The sequence below is a fragment of the Pollachius pollachius genome, assembly GCF_949987615.1.
Source record: "Pollachius pollachius genome assembly, chromosome: 17".
NCBI lineage: Eukaryota > Metazoa > Chordata > Actinopteri > Gadiformes > Gadidae > Pollachius > Pollachius pollachius.
This window is the reverse complement of record NC_136950.1, coordinates 6,182,057-6,193,769: the sequence shown is the minus strand read 5'-3', so window position 1 is coordinate 6,193,769 and position 11,713 is coordinate 6,182,057. Positions and strand designations below refer to the sequence as shown.

Genomic DNA, 11,713 nt, shown 5'->3' with positions numbered 1-11,713 from the left:
CTAGATAACTGTTGGCACGCAGCGGAAATACCGAGAATACGAAGCCTTACATTTATGTCCTTTTAGGATTATGTTTGTGTTGATTATACCGTACAGTTTGCAGGACCGGTAACAAGGGACTCACCGGCGATGCGCTACAGCGTACTATCGTCAAAACCCAACCACAGAAAGATTTACGCAACACAGACAAAAAGTTACGAAACAAACATTGCGTTTGATACTTTTTCTCACCCGAAAAAAAAGCCCTTTTTTTTTTTTGCATTTAAACATCCTGCAAGCGAGTGTTGATCGAATCTTGATTCGATCAAGATGTGGTTAAATAAACACAGAAAAACGCTAGGAAACTGTGCAGCTGCTACATGATGAACCTAGTGTAGAGGTGCAGGCTTGAGGTTGGAAAGTTTGTCTTTATCGTCTTAAGTCTTTATCACGCTGTGACTTTTGATGAATCCTTAATCTCAAATGAATGCAGTTTACATCCATGGTCATTTTCCGTGATTGTCTAACCCATAGAGAATGCGTTTGTATATGGTTGATTGATGAAAATGTAAATTATAAAGCACAGCACAAAATCAAACTCTGACTTGTTTTTTTTCAAGCAGAAAATAAATCCAGTTTTCCTTTTTAAGCTTTAGAAAGTAGTCAATGGTAATCTGTAATGATCTGTTTCACAGTGTGAACATTTATTTCAACCGCCACAAAGCTCACTGTATGGTAAAGTTTAAAAAGTGCATTTTGGGGTCATGAATGTCACCATGGTTCAATCGGAGAGTGGTTGATGGAGCGTTGTGATTGGTTACTGTTGTGATGACTCATCTGGATTGAAGTGATCCTAAAGATGGCTGACCTTTTCTCTCTCAGACCCTAAAATGGTTTCACCATTCTAAAAATCTGTTTTTTCATAAAAAATATATATATTAAAAAACATTAATGGTGCGTTCTATCTGGAATCAATTTCTTCGACTCCAATAGTTTAAATTTAGCTGCGTTAAGGCGTTTTCCTTTGTGAATATATATTTTAAAAAATACAACATAACACTGTTTTGCTAATTAATGAAAGCACCTGTAAAAAAATAAACCATACATTTAATGCTCAAAAATACAGCTCTGACTGTGGTGACATCATCGGCCATTTTGTTTACTTCACAAGCTTGTCTTCCCCAGTCACTGTTCCCACTTTGTCTCTATGGCAACCAGCCTGCCCAAGAGCTGGCCATGCCCAGCACTACCTGCCCTCAGAGCGTCTGATTGAAGGATGGGTTCAGAGAGCCGCTGCCCTCAAAGTCCAGGGGGGAGAGAGGCAGCGCCTGTACTACCTCCTCGCCCCTGTGGGAGGCGTCAGAGCCCGCCGAGGCGGCGGCGGAGGCGGCGGCGGCGGCGGTGTTCGTGGTGGTGGTCGTGCTTGGAGCCACCTCTGGCGTCAGCGTCATTGGGGGACGATGCAGGTGGCCCTGGGCGAGGAATATGTCCTCCTCCTGCAGCTCCAGGCCCAGCTCCGGGTCCAGGTCGGGGCCCAGGTCGGGGCCCTGGTCGGGGCCGCGGTCGGCCTGCTCCCGCCGGGGGCTCAGGCTGAGGTGTGTGCCGAGCGGGACGCCGTGCCGGGTCTCCAGCTCCGTCACGCCGTTGCCGCTGAACTCCTCCCCCTCGCCGTCCATCTCCTCCAGCTGCCGCACCCAAGGGGCCCGCCCCCGCCCGGGGCCTGACGGAGATGATGACGATGACGAAAGCTCGGTGGAGGCCGCGGGGGGGCGGTCCGAAGAGAGGGGGCGGGCGGCGGGCCGCTCGGGAAGCTCGTTCACGACGGGGTCCGCGCTGGTCTCCGGGACCGTCGGACTCGCGGGCGTAGGCGGCGGCGGCGGCGGCGGCGGCGGCGGCGGCGGCGGAGGTGGCATGCTGGGGGCGGGGGGGGTGGCGAGGCTGACCTCTCCCAGCCAGGCGTCCCTGGCGAGGGGCGTCGTCCCCTCTCCTCCGCTGCCCTCCCCCAGGTCCTCACCCCCGGCCCCCGAGCCCACCTCGCGGTTAGGGGTGGCGGTGTCGTCGTCTTCGTCGTCGTCGTCGTCGTCGTCAAGCTTTGGGGTTCGGTTGAAATGGTTCAGAGTGCGTCGCAGTGCAAACATATTATCTACATCCTTCTGGAAGTGGTCCCAGCTGTCCGGGCCGGGGCTGAAGTGGGGCCTGCGCTGGAACGCGCTCTCGTTGATGCTGTACAGAACCTCCAGTCCCTGGCGGTCCACCTCTTCGTCCGTCAGGTTGGGCAGCTTAACCGGCTCGTCCGTCCCATGTGGGCTGCGCGCTGGTGGGGGGAGAGAGGGAGGGAGAGAGGGTGAGGGCCGGTGGCGGTTGTCGGAGCCACGCGACCACAGAGCCGCGACGGGCGGCCGTGAAGTCTCTGTTCGCAGAGAGCATGCAGGCAGGCCCACACCACCGCGCTTCAGTCACACTGGCAGCCAGCGTTAAAGGAGGACGCGCACACACGCACACACACACACACACACACACACACACACATATATATATATTTACACATCTAACACACGTCACAGCAGTGCAGCTAAAGCCCCCGGGACCTGCGTTGAGCTGAAGCTGTGAGCGGTGCCAAACACATGCTGCCGTAGAGAAAGCACAAAATAGCAAATCAAATAAATAGCGACCGTAGGAGAAAGAAAAAAGATTTGTGCGATCTCCAATAGCAAGGCAGGAATGGAAGACACTGGCTGTGCTTCACATGGGAAATATAATATTTAGGAGTCATATTAAGTCTGGGCTCTGTGGGGAATATTAATATCCAGGCGAACCCTGGAATCCCCCCGAAAATAAAAGGATGGTGGACCTCTGCAACAAAAGGAGAATGTTTGAGTAAAGTGGCGTAATACCCCAGGAAGAAAGGGACACAGAAGGACTACAAACAAAATATATGAGTGGAAAGGAAATTGGCACACGCTAAAATTCAAAGTCTGTCTCGGTTTGATGTGAACTGTGTATGCCACCATCAATTCAACAAGCTATTGTGGCTCATTCTTTCATTTCCCCAATATAATCTGTCATATAAAGGCCATGACTTCCAGATCTGACACGCCATCAATAAAAGTCTGTTATGTGAGTAATAAAGAAACCATAAGAAACAAAAAGGGAAACAAAAACAGAAAAAAGCTTTGACTTGACGCAGGCTTTTTGAGACTCACAGGAAAGAGAGGCTCTGTCTCCTCTTTGACCTCTTTCGATGCTGCTGCTGCCTGGTAAGCAGGTGCCAGAAACAGAGGTCAAAGGTCAGAGGGGGGAGGGGAACAGCAGCTCAAATGTCCAAGCTAGTACTCGCTATATGACATCATGATGGTTTAATGGCTGTTGTTGTCGTGCACGGGCATGGCTGACTAGGGTCACAAAAAGGATGACGACGGTAGCTATAATGATGAGGGTGATGCTAACACTACCATATATGCATCTGCGGCAGGAAGCCACGTTGCAAGGTGGTGATTGGGGTGATGCTACCACTACCATGTAGTACATCGGAGGAAGGAAGCTATGATGGCAGGTGGCGATGAGGGCGACGCCAACATTACCATGTAGCATGTGGCACAACAGATGAAGGACGCCATGATGCATGCATTTGCTTTGACGTGCAGTTCACATTGGGCGGTAAAACATTGTTTCTCTAAAGGTGTTTTTATCTCCATTTGATCAAACTCAATCATGCAAGAAACTAGTTTTGAATCTGTAGCAAAAATACCGATTTTTGACAGAGATTTCAATATACAGATCATCTATTTCTGGATGATCATTCATTCCATTAAATGATTGTGATTTAACTGTGAATTTCTATCCATTCAAAGATCATGACTTCACTGTAGTTCGTGTCCTCAAAGCACATTATACATTTGCACACATGAAACCACTATCAACTCAGGGCAGACTTGTGTGTTCTTAAAGCAGCAGACAGCAGGTGAACACACGTCCACAGAGCAGCGCAAGAGCAAGGGGTGCGAAAGGAGTCAGGAATCAAATCAAGAAAGAAAAGCACACCTAAACATGTCCTGAACAAAAACACATCTTACACAATGACCACTGATTGGTTAAGCGAAGCTCCCAGCATGCAACAGCCATATGACGGAAGCAAGGGGGCGACGGCGACAGCAGCGCTCCGATGGATGAGTGATTAGTGGACGAAGGAGGCAAATTTCGGCCCATGCAGATGTTAAAAAAAGCCCCTGAGATGGGAGAGAGGGCGAGAGGCACAGAGAGAGAGACAGAGACAGAGAGAGAGAGAGAGGTGGGGGAGGGGAATAAAATGGTGGATACCTGTGTGGCTCAAAGCTCCCTCCATCTTTACCTCCTGATCGAGAGAAACAAAAAAATGAAATAAAAAAAGGAATAAAAGGCAATCGATTGTTAATGCTTTCATTAAAATCAGAGATTTGTGGGGGGCGGGGAGGGGGGGATTAAAGACATTAACAACAACAGTTCATTCACGCTGAAAATTTCTCCATGCACAGCTCCCTGGTCCTTGGGAGAGAAATGCAATTACTTTTCATAAAGAAATGAAGGGGGGAGGGTGGGGCACGGGAGGACAAGATGCTCACGGGGACGGAGGGGAGGGGAGAGAGAGGTGGAGGGAAGGGAAAGAGAGGGATGCACGTGGAGTTCTGGATGGAGAGAGGTGGAGGAGAAAGTGTTGAGGGCTGTTGTGATTGGGTTTGGGACCGGACAGAGTTCCCCAATCGGGAGGGGTGAGGGGGTGGGATCTCCAACTCGGAAGGCAAAAAAATGTGTGATCTTTTGCTATACTAAGGGTTGATCCATAACACACTTCAGGCAGAAAGCAAGATCATCTCTGCATCCACGTCTTGGACACGTTCCACCACCTCGCTGAATGTATTCCTAACAACCACGGTGGGTTCAGTGAGTTGTTCTGGCACCCTCGAACGAGGCGCTCAACAGTGAAAGCGACTCATTTCTGGGTGGTTTGTGTCAACTGGATTTGGCAAAGTGTGCGGGCGACTCTGACGCGCCAGCACACACCAAAAGAAATGACCTCAACAAACAGAGCAACTGCCGGGAGCCCCTCGGGCCCCAGGGAGTGCCACTCCACAGCTGCTAATTTCACACGCACAGTAGCCCCTTATTCTCCCCACACACACACATCCACACATGCTAGCTCACATCCACACACGGGGCCACACAAACACACACAGCATCATTGGCCTGGGTCTCCATGGCAATGTTGCCCACTGAACCCTGAGATAGGGTTAATCGAAGTCTGTTGCAAAATAATAGTGTAATAACGAAAACATGACGGAACAGCACTATGCAGCTAATTGCAGTACAGCCTCTGACAGCAGCTCTTAACACTAGGGGGCAGCCAGGGAACAGACTGAGGCTAGGGCCTGGAGCCTGGAGGCCTTGGGCCTGGAGCAGGACTAAGCACGACGAGGAAGGGGGAAAGTGGCGGGTCTGATGAATGAACAAATGGGTGTAAACGAATGGATGTTCCCATTTGTATCACAGACGTAGGGCTTGATGGATGGGCTGAGTGTGTGTGTGTGTGTGTGTGTGTGTGTGTGTGTGTGAGTGAGAGAGAAAGGTGGAGACCCTACACAGAGGGAGAGAGAGAGAGAGGAGAAAGTCAGAGAGAGAGAGAGAGAGAGGGAGAGAGAGAGAGAGAGAGAGAGGGAGAGAGAGAGGTCTGCGTGTGTTGATGGGTGAAACAGTGGAGTGGATAAAAAAACATTTGCATTCAGCATGCAGATACAGGTACAAATTCAGTGGAGACAGAAACAGATTAACATATGCATACAGAATATAAAAAGATATTCACGTATTCACCAATAATATTGATGTTAAGGTTGAAGCAAAGATTAAATTGCAATGACAGATAAGGTATATCACCATTATTATCATTAGGTCTAAATTACAAATAAAGTCAAATTAAAGTCGCATTAATGTTTAATGTTACAACCAGCTCATGGCCTACAATTCTGTAGTGAATTCTGTGATTGATTGTGATTTCAGTAATTGTATTAATATAATAATTCAATATAACACATCAAATACTGATGCTCCTCAAACCCCCCCCCCACTCCAGACACCTAGCCAGCCGAGCTACGCCACAATACACTATTGTACGCTTGCTCCCGTCCCACAGCGGCACAGAGCGGACAGATCATTTAGTGTTTTTAAATCTGAAGGCTGAATCTCACTCATTGCGGCTTTAATGAATTGTTTCATTCCCGTACTGATAGGCCACTTCAGGACCTGAGGGTTTATGGCCGTACACACACACACACACACACACACACACACGCATGCCCGTATCAGTGCCTGGGTGTGGTGTCGTCATGGTTACCTGCGTCCAGGCCTTTGGGCCGCGGGCTGCACTGCTTGTGGCCCTGGCAGCTCCTCATCTCCATCAGCTGGGCGTGCAGCGAGTTCAACACGTCCCGGTCCACTGAGTACACTGCGTTGGTCAGCTGTCACGCGCACGCACGCACGCACGCACACACACACACACACACAGTCATGCACACAAACACAGAGACACACACATATACACACAAGAAGACACACACACGCACGCACACAAGCAGACACACACACACGCACACACACACACACACAGTCACGCACACAAACACAGAGACACACACACACACACACAAGAAGACACACACACACAAGCAGACACACACACACACGCACACACACAAACACAGTCACGCACACAAACACAGAGACACAAACATATACACACAAGACGTCACACACACACACACACACACACACACACACACACACACACACACACACACACACACAAGCAGACACACAGTCACGCAGTCACGCACACAGGCCCGAGACAAACAGACAATACAAACACACATGGTTATTATTTGAGAGGGGGGTTATGGTTTGGCAATAGACATATAACGTCAATAGAAAAGTGGGGGCAACACCCGTTGCATAGATGGACCCTGTCACGTTTAGACCCTCCATTCACTTGTGTGGATCGGACGAACAATTACTGAAGTTCCTCTATAGGTACTGTAAGAAGATGCTTCTGCAAAGACCCACGGTGGTGATGGACCACTAGGAGACTGACCTGGTACGGGTCGTTGTTCATGTCAAAGTATTCCAAGAAACCGGTGGCGAATTCACAGAAGAGGGTGTTGTGGGTCTCGTTGATGGTCCTGATGCACCAGTACGTGTTGTTGTTGGCACTGGTGCACGCGCAGAAGCCTCCCACTGGGAAGAAACCAACAGAAACCAGGTCAAACACGGATCTACAAAGAGCTATAGATGGGAAACGTAACATGTAGAGCTAATGTGCAGAACGTGTCCAAAATCACATGGATGTAGAGACGTAATCAGAGATGTTATCATTGGGCAGTTATGGAGAAATTATCTAGGTGTGATGTAGGAATTGCACATCGCAATGACGGCCTCCATTTTGGAAGCATCCGAGCATTGTAATGTTAGATAGTATCTTATAAGCAATGTTTTTTCCGCAATTCTTTAGCAATTCATCATGAATTTATTTGTCATTGTTGGGAGAATATTTGTCTTTGAAACTACAATCACGTTTCTAAATGTGAGTCGTTATTTTTTATCGGTCCTCATAAGAAAGCCTAATTAATTGAATTGAATTTTTGGGGTGAGTGAGTGAGGGAGTGAACGAGTGAGTGAGCGTGTATATTGATGCATGGGTGTGGTCCTGTGGAGCTGTGGGGATGGGCCGCCCAACAGGGCGCTGCAGTGACGTACGGTTCCAGAAGGGGGCGGTCTGCCAGTGGTCGTTGTTGTGCGTGAAGCAGGTGAGGCCGGGCATGCTGCAGTCGTCTCCTTTCTTCTGCCTCTTCCGCTCCTTCCTCTCCTTCTTCTTCCTGCGCAGGTCGTTGTACAGCTGGGCCTTGGAGTCCACCTCCTGAGCCGCCTCCCTGATGGACACACGGACACCGCCAATCAGAAACCAGAAAGGCCCGTGTGGAATGATATGGGTCTTGGGGATTATCACCAAAAATATATAATTGCCCTTCCCATGGTGTAAAATAAAGAGTTTACTTGTGTATTTAACTCTGCAATTAAAACGCAGGTCTATATTTAATTATTCATAGAGTCGTTGAATATTGTCATGCAAAAAAAAAGCCTGAATATTTTGCCCTGAATATTATCCAAAACGTTCCAAAAACGTTTTATGCATAAAGTAATTTTCATTCCCTGCCACCGAATATCTGAGCATTTAGCATCTGAACTTCCAGGTCGCGAGGAAGGAAAACCAACACTAAATGATTTGGATTTGAATGATTTGTGTGACATCAAAGTGTTCTCTCATTGCAGCGCAATGCGGAGCACAGCTGCTTTGTATCGCGCAAATCTGTTCCCAATGTCTGCTGCTGCGGAGGAGCCAGAGGGGCGCTGTCTTCAGGGGTTCCCCTGGAGTCTCCCCCCCCCCGCACACACACCACACACACACACACACCACACACACACACACACCATATCCCTTGCCATATGCTTCTGGTGGCTTTTATACCCCTACCTAGAGCCACAGACACCTCGTGAAAATGTCAAGAAGGCACGCTTTGCACACACACTGCGATGCATTGGACCAGGTCAGGCTTCAAATGAGCTTCAAAAGCCACACACACACACACAAACGCACACACATTTACACACTTACCCAAACCTAAACCTAGCTTAGACCTACAAAAAGCAGTGATAAACAAAGCCATGCCAGTCAAGGTAGTAAAACATGCAGGGAACATGCAGAGGTAGAACAGCCTTCACACACACACACACACACACACACACACACACACACACACACACACACACACACACACACACACACACACACACACACACACACACACACACACACACACACACACACACACACACACACACTGTATATATTACTACCAAAACACAATGCAGTCACAAACACAAGAGGAGGTTTGTAGTATGAGTGTGAGCTTGGGGTGTTGTAGAGGGGGGGGGAGTCAGTAGAGGATTATTGGGCTGGTGGTCATCACACGGGGGGATGGATGCGTAGCGATGGATGAGGAGAAGGACACCGGACGCAGAGGAGGGGCACTCACTTAAAAGGGTGCAGATGACCTTTCTTGTTCTTCGTTCTGTGGGCCTTGTTTCGCTGGCCTTTGCCATAGAAGCTGCTTCACACGACGTCCACACAACAGAGAGAAGGGGAAACTAAGGAGCTGAAGACTTCTCTCACACATCTACGGACTGTGATGATTGTGTTTGTGGGGGGGGGGGTGCTAATATATGTATGAATGTATTAATGTTTACACTACGTGTCAACAAAGCTCTATTGAATTGAAATCATCACCAACCTCCTCTTTCCACAGTCACAATCGCCCGGCCGGCGCCTCTTCAGGTGACCTCTGACCTCTCTGAGGTTCTTGATCTTGTCCTGAAGAGCCTCAATCTGGGAAAGAAAAAGTGAAACACTTAATTAATCCTCATTATTTGGTTGCCACAACAACAAATTGAGGGTAACAAGGGGACAGGTAATGGATTGAACGTACGGATTCATCAACAAAATCAATGCTCTTAAATGTTAGATAACTCAAATGTTAGATCCCATAATAAGTGGCTGACGTACCTCCTGGTCCACGTAGCTCTTGTGGTCCTTCCAGGCCCTGGAGGACTGGTACACCTCTCTCTCACAGTGCACCGTGTCGTTCATCAGGATGAAACACCTAAGAACGCGCACGCACACACACACACACACACACATACACACTTTTAAACACAGATTATCTGACAAACTAAAATGTTGAATGATAAAATTAAACATTAGAAGAGGTGGTTGACAGCGATATATTGTTTCACTTCTTATGACAAATGTACTTATTGTAACAAATGCACTTATTGTAAGTCGCTTTGGATAAAAGCGTCTCCTAAATGCCCTAAATGTAAATGTAAATGGTCGCTTTGTTCAAGTGAGATATATGTTTTTGTTCACATAATGTTAAAAAGTGAACTATTATTATTTATTATAATAATTATTATTATATTATTATACACAATTCAGTCGTTTAGCGCTAGTTTTTTTAGGTTTTAAAAAATGGGACCTTAAGAAAGGCTGATTAGGGGGGACGTCGGGCCGAGGCTCGTACTTGTGTGTGACTTTGACCGAGTTGGGGTACCCGATGGCGTTGGTGTCGTCCGCCAGCATCTCCTCCGAGCCGTCGTTGGAGCCGGGGTAGAACTCGGGGTCCTCGGGCTGGTAGTGGCGCTTGGTGATGACCCGACGCCGCACGGCCGTCTGGTCGTCCGCCTGCAGGTCCACGTCGTAGATCTGACCCTCGAACTCCACGGAGAGGGACCGGGCCGGGCGGGTGTGGACGAAGCGGGGGCGGAATCCTGGAAAAGGAAACACAGTCGTTTGGTTAAAAGTCTGCTTTTGGCTGATTTCCAGGACATTCAAATATAAATATGGATTAGCTTTCATTTATTTAAGGGGTTATTGACCGAAGTTACGCACGTCAAATCCCCTTAACACATTACAGCATCGCCTTTGGTTCGTATTGTTCGGCTGCACTTCTTCAAAGCACCACTAGATGGCATTAAAACACAACGCCGCTCGTGACGTTAAAAACCATTACCCGGGCCTCCCGCCAGAGAGACCTAATTCCAAGGACTTGTTATAGGAGTGGGGATGTGCATGCAATTTTATTTTTCCATTTCTCCGTCACGCATCTGTGTGCCCTTCAGGTCCTCAATAATCTATTAGACTAAACCGTGGCTACAGCCTTGGCCTACACTGTTATTATTCTCATCGCCATGGAGAGACAGGACATAAACAAGGTCTGACGGGACTCTGGGCGAACAGGTCATCGCTCTGCGCGCGTGTATGTGTGTGTACAAGTCTGTCCACATGTTTATGTGTGTGTGTGTGTGTGTGTGTGTGCGTGTGTGTGTGTGCAAACACACACAAGCCCACAAGCACATCCCCACCTGCGTGTCTGCCCCTCCCACGCCCTATCATTAAGCCAGCCTTGTTTATTGGCTGAGACGACGGCCTGTGATGAGGTCACGTTTATTTCTAGGGGTTGGCTCCGGGGACGATGGAAACGGTGACGGCGCCGGCTCCCAGTCCACGACTACCAGGCTGGACTGGGACGCGCTGCACTGCTTAACACGCGCTTGGTTTTCTTGTCTCACACTTGTGTCCTGTGTAAGGTGTCTTTAGCGCACCGTAACCGTGGACGACGCAAGGAAAAGGAGCCGACAGATGAATATAGTTGTGTTTGATGATTGATTGGTGCTGTACTCACTCTGCCCGGTGGCGACGGGGAACTGGCGCTGGGAGCGGCGGTCCGAGCGGGAGGGCTTGTAGGGGGCGGCGCCCGCCTCCGGCCCACCGCAATGGCAGCCCCGGGGCTCCCTGGCGTCCCGGGGGTCCCGGGGGTCCCGTGGGTCGTAGCTGCTGCGGGGACGCAGGCTGCGGACCCTCTTTCTGGGGCTCTCCTTGAGAGCGCCCCCCTTGCACTTCTGGATCCTCCACTTGCCCGTGATCTCCTCCACGCAGTGCCACTTCTGTCCAATCACACGAGGGGAGACAGGAAACACAAATCTGTGAGGCGGGGTTTGGATGGCGTTCTTGAATATATGTCTTTGGAAGACATAGCTCAAACACGGCGTTAAAACACTACGCGTGATGCTATGCTTCAAGGTCCGGCGTGTTTGACTC

The 11,713-nt window shown here is 49.2% G+C and overlaps 1 protein-coding gene across 4 annotated transcripts in view; it reads right to left on the bottom strand.

The window, feature by feature from the left end:
• Window positions 1–521: 521 nt before the first annotated feature.
• The window catches only part of sulf1 (sulfatase 1), a gene marked incomplete at its 3' end in the record, with an annotated part of 48,447 nt that continues 37,255 nt past the window's right edge, over window positions 522–11,713 (bottom strand). Inside the window, exons 11-21 of one of the 4 annotated variants that reach the window (XM_079754788.1) lie at window positions 11,298–11,559; window positions 10,137–10,383; window positions 9,620–9,716; window positions 9,348–9,442; window positions 9,093–9,164; window positions 7,756–7,928; window positions 7,094–7,236; window positions 6,341–6,464; window positions 4,297–4,330; window positions 3,183–3,233; window positions 2,121–2,293 (exon numbers count right to left, since the gene is read on the bottom strand). In XM_079754788.1, coding sequence (XP_079610914.1) covers window positions 2,260–2,293; window positions 3,183–3,233; window positions 4,297–4,330; window positions 6,341–6,464; window positions 7,094–7,236; window positions 7,756–7,928; window positions 9,093–9,164; window positions 9,348–9,442; window positions 9,620–9,716; window positions 10,137–10,383; window positions 11,298–11,559 — 1,332 coding nt within the window. Of the gene's footprint in view, window positions 2,294–3,182; window positions 3,234–4,296; window positions 4,331–6,340; window positions 6,467–7,093; window positions 7,237–7,755; window positions 7,929–9,092; window positions 9,165–9,347; window positions 9,443–9,619; window positions 9,717–10,136; window positions 10,384–11,297; window positions 11,560–11,713 lie in introns of those variants that run through there. The other 3 variants (XM_079754789.1, XM_079754790.1, XM_079754792.1) reach the window with 3 other exon arrangements.